We start from the raw sequence: 12,359 nt of genomic DNA, 5'->3' as shown, positions 1-12,359 counted from the left end.
ACCTAATAGTCAAATGACTGTGGCCAATTGTATTACTACATAATTTTTAATTCCACTCGCATAGGTATATTATATCTGTTCTGCGATCCCCATAAGTAGTTACTTTATGAACATGCTTTGTATCCGAAGAAAAAGTGAATTGATTTTTTTAAACTTAAATTTGGCACCTATAAGACTATTAGTTAATTCCGTTAGGTAAATCGTTTAATTAAAATTAAAATTTATGTTTATACTAATTAGAACGTTATTAATTGTATTTTTTTTTCATCTGATAATATGTGACTTTTTGGTACCTAGGTACTACCTAGTTAATCATAATATACCTATTGAAATTATATACGATTAAACATACCTATTGTAACATATTAATACAATTTTGTAAAAATAAGTTATACATTTGACTATTGCCTATAGTCATGAAAGATATCTAAAATTGATCTACCTTATTATTTAGTCAATATATATTTGTAACAACTAGGCGCCTATCCTATTAATTTGATTGAACGTCTAAAAATGTATTTGAATTCGTTATAAGTTATAACCATGAGGTTTATTTAAAAACGAACTTTAAAACAAATTGAACTTCTAAACCTTCCAAAATTATATTTTTAAATTTTGAATATAATAATTATTTAAATTTTTAAATTTTTTTATGTTAGTATGTCGATGTCAAATAATTTCAAGACAAGATCAAATAGATTTTCAGAAATTTTTGATCGAATTAATGGTTTATAGTTAATATAATTGGTAAAATATTTATACTTTTAGTACGTTGTATATGGAGTTTTTTTTTTTGTTTTTACCTATTTAATTTGGATAATAGTAAAAAAATACGGATAGATAAAAGAAAGCTCATGTCCATTTAGATTATACGTATTATAATTCAAGTACCTAGGTATATACCTACCTATATAGGTACTATTATTTATTATTATTTAATATTCATTATAATTGTTGAAGCAGCTTAGCAATGTTAATGGATATAGTTATTGAATTTAAAAAAAAATTGAGTATCTAATGATACATTTGCTAAATTTGTAATATGCTTTTTTGATGGTGTTTCTTTGTTGGTAATTTTTCGTCGCGTTTTAGGAAACTATACTAATTATATAGGTACTAAAGCAATTACAAATAGACTAATCTATAATAGATTGTAGGCCAAGGCATGGCTAAATGTGACTTTTTTTCCACAAAAAAATTATCAATAATTTCAAACTTTAGATAGTTAGATGTACATTTACCCATGTTTCAATTGATGGAAATCGAGTACAATATTATTAAAAGGGCTAACATTTTAATATGAGTACGTGCACCTATATAATTATAAATTGATCGAAAATTTCACTAAATACTTAGGTATGATATTAATATTTTATAGTTCCTATAAATATTATTAGCTTACTTCGATCAAAAGATAAATTGTATAGATGCATTGCCGTATGGGCGTATGGCCCGTATGCATTTGTGATGATTGGTTTAAATTTAATAGATATTTATAGTAGGGTTATTTAACTCCGAAAACATTTAGAAACCAGTAGGTACCTATTAACTATCTAACCCAAACATTAATTATTATTCTAATAACAATTAAAAATGAAAATAAAAATATAAATTTTAAAATCACCCATGATCATTTTTTGTTTTGAGGTATATCATGTACTAATTAATAGATAATAATTTTAATTTATAAATTATAACAATATCTAGGTAAAATGATTTATTTTTTGGTGAAATTTCTCAATACTTGAATGGGTTGAAATTTCGATTCTTGTCGTTACACTATAAACCAGTTACAGACGTTACAGTTACGTAGTTATCTCTTAATTAGTAGTTGTGTTTGTAAAATATTTTCAAAATATAAAAGTAAAAACAAAAATAATAGTTTATTGACACTTCTAAAAATTAATTATACAATAATATATATATATAAATGTATAAAGTGCAATGAATTTTTTCAAATTGCTCAAATGTTACTGTATTTTACAAAGTATTTTTCCTACAATCATATTAATATTCATTAAATTAAATCATATAATATTTCAAACACATACAACAAATTTGTTCAAATGAGCAAAATTAAATGTAAAAATACAAAATTAGAAAAAAAATGAATAAAATAATTTAAGTAAACTTATAATAATATTGTACTCATGATAACTATTTGAATATTATTTTTACATTCAAATTTTACTTTCTATCGAATATAAAAACAATGAAATGTAGAGCACGAAACAGAAAAAAATCACAAATGAGATGTCTTTATTTTATCTGACATTCAAGTTAAAACTGTGACTAGACGTAGTGATTTTTGTTTTTATTTTTGAAGTTTAAGTGAACGTTCCGCTTTCTTCTTGTAGAGAATCCGTCACCAGTGGGATCTAAAATCCATGGGTAATAATTGGGACATTCCATGCAGGTGAACAGTCTGATCGTCTCTCCTGGGAGTTCTCTGGTGGTCAATGGGCAGGGATTTGATAGCGAGCAGAACGGTTGTCCTTTGACATCACATTTGCTATTTTCGTCTTTCCATTCTGTGAAATCTCTCATGTTGTCCAGTTCGGTTGGTGTTTGCATCCACTGAATAACCTTTAAAGCAAAATATCATTACGAATTAATATTTTTAAAATTTTTTTTTCCACTGAAATTTGTGTTACGGGCGGCGTCGACTAGTATAATATATGAACACTGTAATATCTAATAACTAAATAGTTTTCTATTTTATTCGCACCTATACCTACACAACAAATTATCGTTTGCATAATAATAATTAACTTATTGTATTTAAGCGAAAACTGTTATTTAAAGTCATTAATTATTTGCGATATTTTATTATTTTTTTTTTGTGCGTATATAGTTAGGTAGGTACCTACATATTAAACTTGTTTGACCATTAGAGATTTTGTATAATTATTGTTCGTTAGTTGTTGTCGTAGAAATACCATAATTATTATTAAACCTATCGGTGTTCTAATTTACCCGGCCTGCAGGCATAAACGAGTAGGTAGGTACACTTACTTGTAACATGTTGACGAAGTACACGTCGTTTCTCTTCAACATTTCTTCGATGAACTTGATCAGTTCATCTTTAAATTCTTTTTTGCTCTTCAACCACGAAGCGTGGAAGTGTAATCCCAACGGGGCACGGTTGGTGGAGAAGTGACGGTTGAAGTTGTGTCTGAGCAAGCGTCCGAACTGTTCGCCGGTTTGGATGTTCGAACAGGAATCGACCATGTGACAACCTATAATAGCACAACAGCGTATTAGTCGTATTATATCATGCTCGGGTCGAGGTGGGCGAACAAACGCGTCACATCGAGTTTATTTTTTTACTGAATTTATATTATGGTCACAAACCTGGCAGAGACTCGTCGAAAGTCGGATCGTCACGTCTGTCCAGCTCGTTCATGACCATTTCCCATACCGGATGGCTTCGGCTAGGACAGTTCTGGGCGTTACCGTTACACTTGTGTGGCATTCTGAAGAACAGGGTGTACGGCCAGATGGGAACGCGGCCTAAGGAGGCGGTGATGGAGGCGTCGTACACGAAGAACTGATGTTCCATCATCTGGAACTGCTTGTTGCCGCCGACTCTCAGGTATGGCGCGCGGATGCCGACGATCGAACCGTCAGAGATGTTAGCGAATCTGTTGGTTTGAGATTTGTAAATAAATAACTAAATTACCATTGCGGGGCATCGTTTCGAAATTCGAGTAAATTATATAGTTAATCAGCAATTAAAAACACCCTTTATGCGTGTACGTATGGTTAACATTAATTTAATTCAGAACTTCAGGAGTAACGTGTATGGACATATGTTTTCAACGCACATTATCATACTTCATAGAAGCGAAATGCTCAACGCACTTGTGAAATCGAATAGTTTTTATTCCGGGGTTAAAAAATTTATAAGAACGACTCAAAGCGTATCAAAACGTTTTGGCCGGTATTTTGATTACCTACTGAAATTTTATACTATCATATACTAAATTCTATATAGTTAAGTAAAATATTTGGATTGCAGTAGTAAAAATAAATAAATGATTATTGATTGAATAATGAATTATTATCACTATTAGTGATAATGTGGTTACAACCGTTTCATATTACACTTAATTATTTTAGTGGGCGCACTAAACATAAAAACGTGTTTAATAATATTGCGTAGGTACCTTTCTGTAATGAGTCTAGCTCCGGCCATCTCGGCCAACCAATCGTCGTAAGATCCACCGGTCCAGTACTTCGGATCGTCTTTGTGTGTCAACGAGAACACGGCGATTTCGTGTCCTTTGCGATGCAATTCTTGTACGAAAGCATAATTGGTGTACTTGTGCGACACAAAGAACGTTCCTTTGATGGAACAACCGTTAGGGTTCATTCGGTTGGGCAACGCGTTATTGAAAATCTCTTCGTACAAATCCATGTTGTCGACATTAACGGCACCGTTAAATGTAATAGTGATCAATTGAGGTACCTATTTACGATTATGTTAAATGTTAAAATACGATTCGATATTCAACAATGTTAAATTATATGTGTTTTTTTCAATTTTTTTTTTAATTTAAAAAGATACATAAATTAAAATCGATTTATATTGACGATAAATAAATATTTTTATTTATTCAAGAAATGATAAATTATTATAAATTTCTCTAACATTGTTTCTTAGAAAAACAAAAATGTCTGTGGACTCAAATAAGTTAAAAAAAAAAAAAAATATTAATATAGGTAGGTAATATTTTGTTATAATGTCTTGAATGTGTTTGATATTAAAATATTAGCCAAAAAAGGAAAATTGAAAAAAAAACATCAGTATTCATTTGAGAATTTCGTAAACAATATTATATTTTTGCAGTTACATACCTGACTAGGTTCCAATCCTCCGGGTATTCTGGTACCGTCAGCTGAGCAGAAACAATCAGGCAGCACACATTGGTTCGGATCACAATCTGGCGCACGGTTCGGGTCAGTTTCCACGCCTAAAGTCACGAATATAAATTATTGTAAATGGTAATCGGTCACGTTACAATTCTACAGTTGCATAATTACTACGACCAATAACACTCACTGCAAGCGTTTTCGTCAGACTCGTCATTGCATTCGTATCTGTCATTACAGAAAAGATCTTTGTTTATACATTCACCACTACCACATTGTAATTGGTCTTTTGGACATACTGGTTCGTCTGTTTTCAAATTTGGTAAAGCTTTTCTGGGTTCTGAAAACAGTCTAGGTTATAGATTTCAAATTTCATTTTATTCATGTCATATAATATTCAACGCCAATGAACATGTTTTTTCTATTTAAGAGTTGACTTCATTGTTTGATGTTTTGAGTTAGATTTGATTTTAAAATTAACATTATGAAACGTATCTATTTCAACAACGATCTCGTTATAAATGTTAACATAATTTCATTTTTCAACTTTCAACTTTTAGCTTTTAACATATTTTATTTTATTATTCTTTATTTTTTCTTGAGTGAGATATCGAAAATGTACAAAAATTCTTTCTTATTTTTTACTTGATTTTTACATTCGTTCTTGAGATTAGGTACAAGCTATAACTTCATAGTATTACATCTTAAGGCGTTGAATATTATTTTAACTGAAGTAGGTAATTATTATTGCTAGTAATTACTAAGATAGTAAAATGTCTAATTAAGAAAAAGCGATGAATAGAATAATTATAACAAGAGCAGGAATATAGATTAACGATTACGCAAAAACATTCTTTATAGGCTAAAAGCATTTCATTAATTTTATAAAAGTATGAAACATAAGTTTTTATTTTAGTAGATATCTAACCGAGTATTTTACAACGGGTACTAACCACCACTAATCTAGCATTACAAATTTAATTTTATTTACTGTAATATATTGCATAGTCTGTAGATACGTATAAATGTGTTATTATCTTATCATATTATACATTTTTATAACAATTTTAAATTGGTAGTTAATATTTTTACAAGGTACTGAAGAAAGTAACTATATTCTTAGTCTAACTGCTACTTTAATTGCTGTTAAATTTATTATTAATTTGTTTTGTAAACAGGAATATTGAAAGTGAATGAATAATGTGCTTTTATACAATTTACAGACCGGTTGTTCTGTTGTCATACCTTCGTGCTGTTAATAATTATCGTTTCGAAGAATAATATATAATGTATTCTCATAATAATATTAAACACCAAAGTCTGTAAAACCAGAAATCGATTTACCTACACTTTAAATCTTTCGATCGATTTGATGATTCAAGTTTAGTTTTATTTTTTAAAACTCGTTTTTAATATAAGTAATTAACTTTTTCTCTAGCTGACTAAATGGAACTGGATTTATGTGATTGCGTATCTGCCTATGTGTTGCATAAAAATGTAAGTCACATTTAAACATGCACGAGATTCGTGATTTGAATATTTGATTGAATATCGTGGTCTCAAAATATTTAAAAAAATTGTAGTAATTTATTATATGTATATAAAAAATATAATTGATATTCATATTTAAGGGCGAACCTTTATTTTTTTGTACTAATAAATAACTTTTGATATCAACATTTATTTAAAAAAAAGTAATATCCGTCATACTGTAAAAATAAATTTGAATATTGAGCAACTTTTTAAATGTTTAATGAATATAATTAATTATTAATCATGATTCATGTAGCAAGCTATAAGCGTATGTTAGTGTTAGTCATATGGTATTTATAAAAGCAATTAAATAATAATTATAAAGCACATGCAAAGTCAATAAATGATGAGATTTATGTTAAAACTGTTTAAAAAATAAAAAATAAAAAAATATAAATATAATATTTATGTATACAAAAGCTGCATGCACCTTCTAAAAAACAAAAGAAAAAATACACGATTCCGGGATTAATTAAAAAAAAGCCTACCTGTGTTTGGCGCACAGGTCTATCAAAACTACTCAACTAATTTTCTTTGGTAAACCACATACATTCACATAGAATAAATAGGTAGGTATAACATATTATAATATGTTAATATTTTTTTTTTTTTTTGCAATGTACAGTTCACACTCTCGTCCTTCACCTCTAAACAGTGATATCACCACTTACTGTCCAAACGGTTACAGTTGGTGACTTTACCCTTCCAATCACACGTCTGCTTATCTATGTCGAACGCCAAACCAGACGGACAAGTGATTTGTTTTATACCAGCTTTAGTGCACCTGAAGGAAAAAATGCGTTCATGCTATTTTTATGTTAAAAAAAAAGACATTGTCAAATTTAACTTAATTTCACTTTTTTATGATGTTCAATCGATGGTATGCTGAAAATTAATTAATTTTAGCCAAAACAAACAGATGCAATGCATGTAAGGTTCATGTAAATAAGACACCAATAAATTTATTTTATATATTATAAAAAAAAATATATATTCCTATTGACTTTATATTATGATGGTTATGTTAGGTATTGTTAGTAAAAACAACGAACACGGGCAAAGGCATATTTATGATATTCGAGGCAATTATAATACTAAGTAGTAGTGTCCTTAGTATATAAATAGTATGGATGTGTATTTCGAGCTGCGCAGACTTAAGATTAGCACCAGGGCAAATTGAATTTTGTTTTATATTGGTTCAAATAACAACAGTAGTGATACGTGTATTGCTTAAAGCCCGTAGACCACCTTCTCCGGCCGTTCGTCGTACTTACTATCTAATTTGTCACAATTTTTCACACGAGTTTTCCAATCGCAAGTCTGACGATCAATGTCAAAAGCTAATCCTTGAGGGCATCGGACGCCTGCGAGACGGGTAATGCCGTTCTCGCCTGCTTGGTCGCACCTATTGTGGGCATCAATCATACCAATAAAAAAAATACAAAGTTTTCGGACATGCACTGAATCGGCCTACGTGTAACGTACAATATTAATGTTTGGTAGGATTTACAAACATAAAAAAAAAAATAAAAAATTTATCCTACAAAACTATTAATTGTTTGATTTTAGTAAGAATTATATATCACATAATATGTCTTGTAGTTCGGTATAAAGTCAGTATATATGTTTTGATAAAATGTACACAGATGTTGAAGAAATATATTTTGTGAAAACAAATTAAGTTCAAGAAATTGATTTAAATTCGTATATAATTATAGTGTAAGTAGATATTATTAATTAGGGTATTTATTAAAGTTGGAATTTATAATACCTTTGCAACTTTGCATTACTGTTTGTTTTTATTATTATATAATATTTATGTATATTATATATTTTTTTTATCGTAAAAATGACTTACATTATATTAAAGCAAAACATGTATGCTGTTTAAACTAAAAGACATTTTCAATAATGTTACAGTACATATATCGCTATATTTTGAGGTTAATCGGTTGTAAAAACATCATAGTAAAGTTTACGTTCACTGGGTACGGTCGTAGTTATACGATGATGTAACGAAATGAATAATTTTTATATTATTTAATGTTTTCAACATTACACATAAAGTTATAAGTGATTGACACGTCTATCTATTACAATTTATTAGCATATAATATATACTATTATTATCAGGGCTTGCATTTGAAAAACAATTTTGTTTTATGTTATTTACAATTTAAACGTTATACAAATTTTGAGTTTATCGTTATTCAGAATTTAAAAGTTATTCAATTTTGCGTTTATCGTTATTCAAAATGAAAATTTTTAATATATTTTATAAATTATAGCTATTAAATAATTGGAAATTAATTATTTCATCAATGATATACTATATTTAACGTTTTGCGTTATGTTTTGTTTTATGATATATCATATATTTTGTTAATCGTTATGTTTTGTTTTGTGTTATTTAACTATTTATGTTTATCGTTTTCCGTTATAATTACATTACAAATCTCAATCGGTTTTTGTCAAATATAACGTTTGCAAGCCCTGGTTATTATTTATTAGACACGGGTTTGATCCATTTATATGTCTTTTAATCATAATTTTGAATATTTACCTTACGACGTCTCTACAGTCACCTTCGATCGTTAAACGAAAGTACTCATCAGCTGGTCGGTTTTTACATAGTTCATCAACTGATTGTTCGTCGCCTTCATCAGCTTGACGTTTCTCTCTTGGCGTTATAAACCCATTGCCTGCATAAAACGAAATTCAATGTTCCTATTGTACTGATTTTCAAAAAAAGTAGGATTTTATTTAATATATACGCGTAATGTCATCCTATTTAAACGAAATCAAACACTAAGGTTTTAAACACTTTCCCCCACTCAAAATTCCAGGTGATCCAAGTTTATTTGAAATGCTAACGTTACGATTTCACTATAAACAAGAATGACTTTATTGATTGTCGTACCGAAATACCGCAAATATCTCATATACTAATACGACGTCATGATAACATAACACGAGCTGTTCAAAAATCCGCAGTTTCTCATAACACGACGGTGGTGCGCACGGCCGTTCAGCCAGTATTTACCTATTAATTGGCTATTATTATCGAATTTCAGAACGGAGATCTGCGTACAGTCGTCCACGTGATGTCGTGTACCTAGTTGTGCAAAGACATTTCTACACACGCTGTTTGAAGCGAAAAATAGCAACGAGAAAAAATATAATTGATCAAGACTCGAGTCGTCCGATCAAGGTTGGCCGTTGGCGTCAGTGCCAATAACACGCGGTGAATAGATAACACAATAATAAATTCTACTATGATAATATATCATATCATACAGACATACCGAGTACCGACAAATTGTCAATTATTATAATACCTATATACTTTACAATGTACCATATAGGTACCTATACGTGAACATTATATTATGCGTGTGTATTAATAATGCGCGTGTGTATGTGCGTGTGGGTGTGTTTGACATATTATTATATTCTGTGTTTCAGCTGTTTTATATACAAGAGTGTCATTATATTTCTCAGAACAAAACACCATAACAACATAATAGTACAGTTCTATATTATGTAGAGCCTGCAGGTTGGGCTCATTGAACGTGTAGCGGCCAAGTCACGTAGTATGGCCGTGGCACCCATTGTTCAGGCGACGCGCGAGTAAAAGGCGTTGGAAATCGTTGGTCGTACACCGGCGTATGTGCGCAGGTTCGAGTGGTGACGAAAAGAGAAAATAATCGGTCGAATCGCGCGTCATATACAAATCGTGCGCCCAGATAGACCCACTCAGATATGCGTATATTCTCTGATATACCTGCTATAGTAAATTTATATATATATATATAATGCGATAAATTATCTCGTGTTCGATACACAAACAAATTAAATCGATACACTTTAGAGTCGGACCGCTTTCTCGAACGATGAGGCGGAAAAACCTGACAGGTTTGCACTGACCCCCGTACAAATTAATTGCAAACGACATAAATGGAAAAATGATTTATATAATTAATATCTGTATACAATTACTCTCTTATTACGGCGGTCTTACACGAGAAATTCATGTTTAATTAATTCAACGCGTTACAAAAAAATAAAATGAAATTTTAACGGGACTCTGTTTACAACGTCCAGTCATTCCGAGGATTAAGTGATCACGACAACTAAGATTACTAAGATAGAGAAAATGTACAGACAATCAAACACAAGGACACACGGGCAACATAATATTTTAATAATAACATGGAATGTATGAAACTCGACATTGATTTTGGGAAAATAGATAAAAATTATAAAAGTGGATCGCACATAAGAACTTTTTATCAATGATGTATATAATATAGGTACGATAAATAATGTTCAAATAGTTTGAATAACTCCGCAATGTCTGCCTTCGTGTACCTATATATTTGATAGTAATGCAGGTATATATAAATCGTAGTTGTGTAACAAACTATCGAGAGCAACGAACTCTATTACTTTTATTTCGCTCACAAATTGCTTTCTTTTTAAACCGCTTAACTAATACGAAAACATTTTAAATTTTCTTCATAGGTCAGAATATAATTATGAATATCAGACTACATCTAGTGATTTTATTTGTCACGAATCGAAAACGATAATATTATGTATAATTTTCTGTGGACACACGCTGTCTGACGACTGACTACAGTTTTTAGTCAATATTTCTACAGAATTCGCACGCACGATCTTCCTACACTACATAATAATATATACTTGTCAGAAAGTAATGAAAATGTGCGTCTTGTGCTTGGAAAAATGCCCTACTGAAAGAATGACGGCGCGATGGTCGCTGGGGCATTTAGGACAGAAATTTTTGAACACGTTTGAAGTGTGAACCTATACTATACGTTTAACAGGTACATAGGCGTTATACGATTGTCCGTCACGTCATCGTAAGTAAATACCAATAAATACGTTACAGTGGCGAATAATATAAGCGTCTCGCAGACGACAAGGACTCTCTCTGTGGATTGCGATCGCAAAAAATCGAATATCATACGATAACGTGTATATTATATTTATAGATATTTGCATATATTGGTACCCATAAGTATCTCATTATTATCGTATAGAACCGTCAGTCGTCGTCGTCGTCTAATAATAATATATTATATATTTTATAACAACATGCGTACACATATATTATATTTATGAGCATATTATAATATACTTACAGTTGTCGATGGCCTGCGACAGGCACATCAGGAGCACGACGGCCAGAGCAGCTTTTCCCGTCATCGCTACTGCGTGTGGGTTCGTGTAATGAGCGGCGCAGACCAACACTGCTGGTTGTATAGGTAGATATCCTCGGTCCCGTCACGATCTGTTCGCCGTTTCCCCAATCGTCTCCGCGGCGGCGTCACGTTATTATACGTGCGACGCGACGTACACACCGTGATAATAAATACACGGGCTCGTCGACGGGTGGGGAAGCAGCTCGGCGCCCGATTTTCCTGCTGACGGGAGGTCTTTTTCGCCTCCCCCGCCACTGACGTTCCTGCGAATACGCCGGACGCGTTTCGCACGCCGCCGTCTCGGGCGCGCATGCGCCACCAGCACGCGCGCACTTTCACCACGACGACGACGCCTTGACCACTCTGTACCTATGATCGTGTGTTGTTGTTGTTATCGTTAGGAGGTATGGGTAGGTGTACCATCGCGCGTAGGCGCTTGCCTCGACGTGCGGTGGGCTGCTGCTGCTACTGCTACTGCTGTTGCTACTGCTGTTGCTGCTGCGGCTGCTGCTACAAGTGACGCGGTGTACACAAATACCTACACACCTGTAACGACTGCGAGACAAACGGTCGGCGATGGGTTCAGTGGTGTTCCCATTAATTTTTTTGAGAGCATACTAAGTTATCGAATACCAAAATATAAACATTTAATATAATAAAAATATTTTCTCATGGTTTATAAAAGTAAAGCCGGCCGGTAAAGAGCGTGTTATTTAAAATGGA

General features: G+C 31.8%; 1 protein-coding gene across 2 annotated transcripts; it reads right to left on the bottom strand.

Annotated features, from left to right (window-relative positions):
* Window positions 1–2,176: 2,176 nt before the first annotated feature.
* On the bottom strand, window positions 2,177–11,768 carry LOC112591283. Of its 2 annotated transcripts, none has more exons than XM_025335045.1 (9): window positions 11,577–11,768; window positions 8,972–9,110; window positions 7,683–7,813; window positions 5,066–5,215; window positions 4,861–4,976; window positions 4,170–4,471; window positions 3,355–3,644; window positions 3,016–3,239; window positions 2,177–2,586 (listed from the first exon to the last, which is right to left on the bottom strand). In XM_025335045.1, the coding sequence occupies exons 1-9, from the start codon at window positions 11,638–11,640 to the stop codon at window positions 2,293–2,295; spliced, it is 1,710 nt and encodes a 569-aa protein (XP_025190830.1). In that variant the 5' UTR covers window positions 11,641–11,768; the 3' UTR covers window positions 2,177–2,292. The 2 variants fall into 2 exon arrangements, with proteins under 2 accessions (XP_025190830.1, XP_025190831.1); XM_025335046.1 differs by lacking the exon at window positions 7,683–7,813 and adding an exon at window positions 7,080–7,192 and having other exon boundaries at window positions 11,577–11,767.
* Window positions 11,769–12,359: the final 591 nt, after the last annotated feature.

The sequence above is a fragment of the Melanaphis sacchari genome, unplaced genomic scaffold, assembly GCF_002803265.2.
Source record: "Melanaphis sacchari strain LSU unplaced genomic scaffold, SCAv2.0 Contig130_pilon_pilon, whole genome shotgun sequence".
Lineage (NCBI taxonomy): Eukaryota > Metazoa > Arthropoda > Insecta > Hemiptera > Aphididae > Melanaphis > Melanaphis sacchari.
This window is presented reverse-complemented; position numbering and strand designations above follow the sequence as displayed.

What these genes read in the sequence shown, in the direction of transcription:
- LOC112591283 (XM_025335045.1), bottom strand. Translation starts at nt 11,640, where the DNA reads ATGACGGGAAAAGCTGCTCTGGCCGTCGTGCTCCTGATGTGCCTGTCG. An exon ending in GTCGCAGGCCATCGACAACT is followed by an intron (nt 9,111 to 11,576) that starts GTAAGTATATTA and finishes CGTTTTATGCAG; the next exon opens with GCAATGGGTTTATAACGCCA. An exon ending in TTTCGACGAGTCTCTGCCAG is followed by an intron (nt 3,240 to 3,354) that starts GTTTGTGACCAT and finishes GTGCTATTATAG; the next exon opens with GTTGTCACATGGTCGATTCC.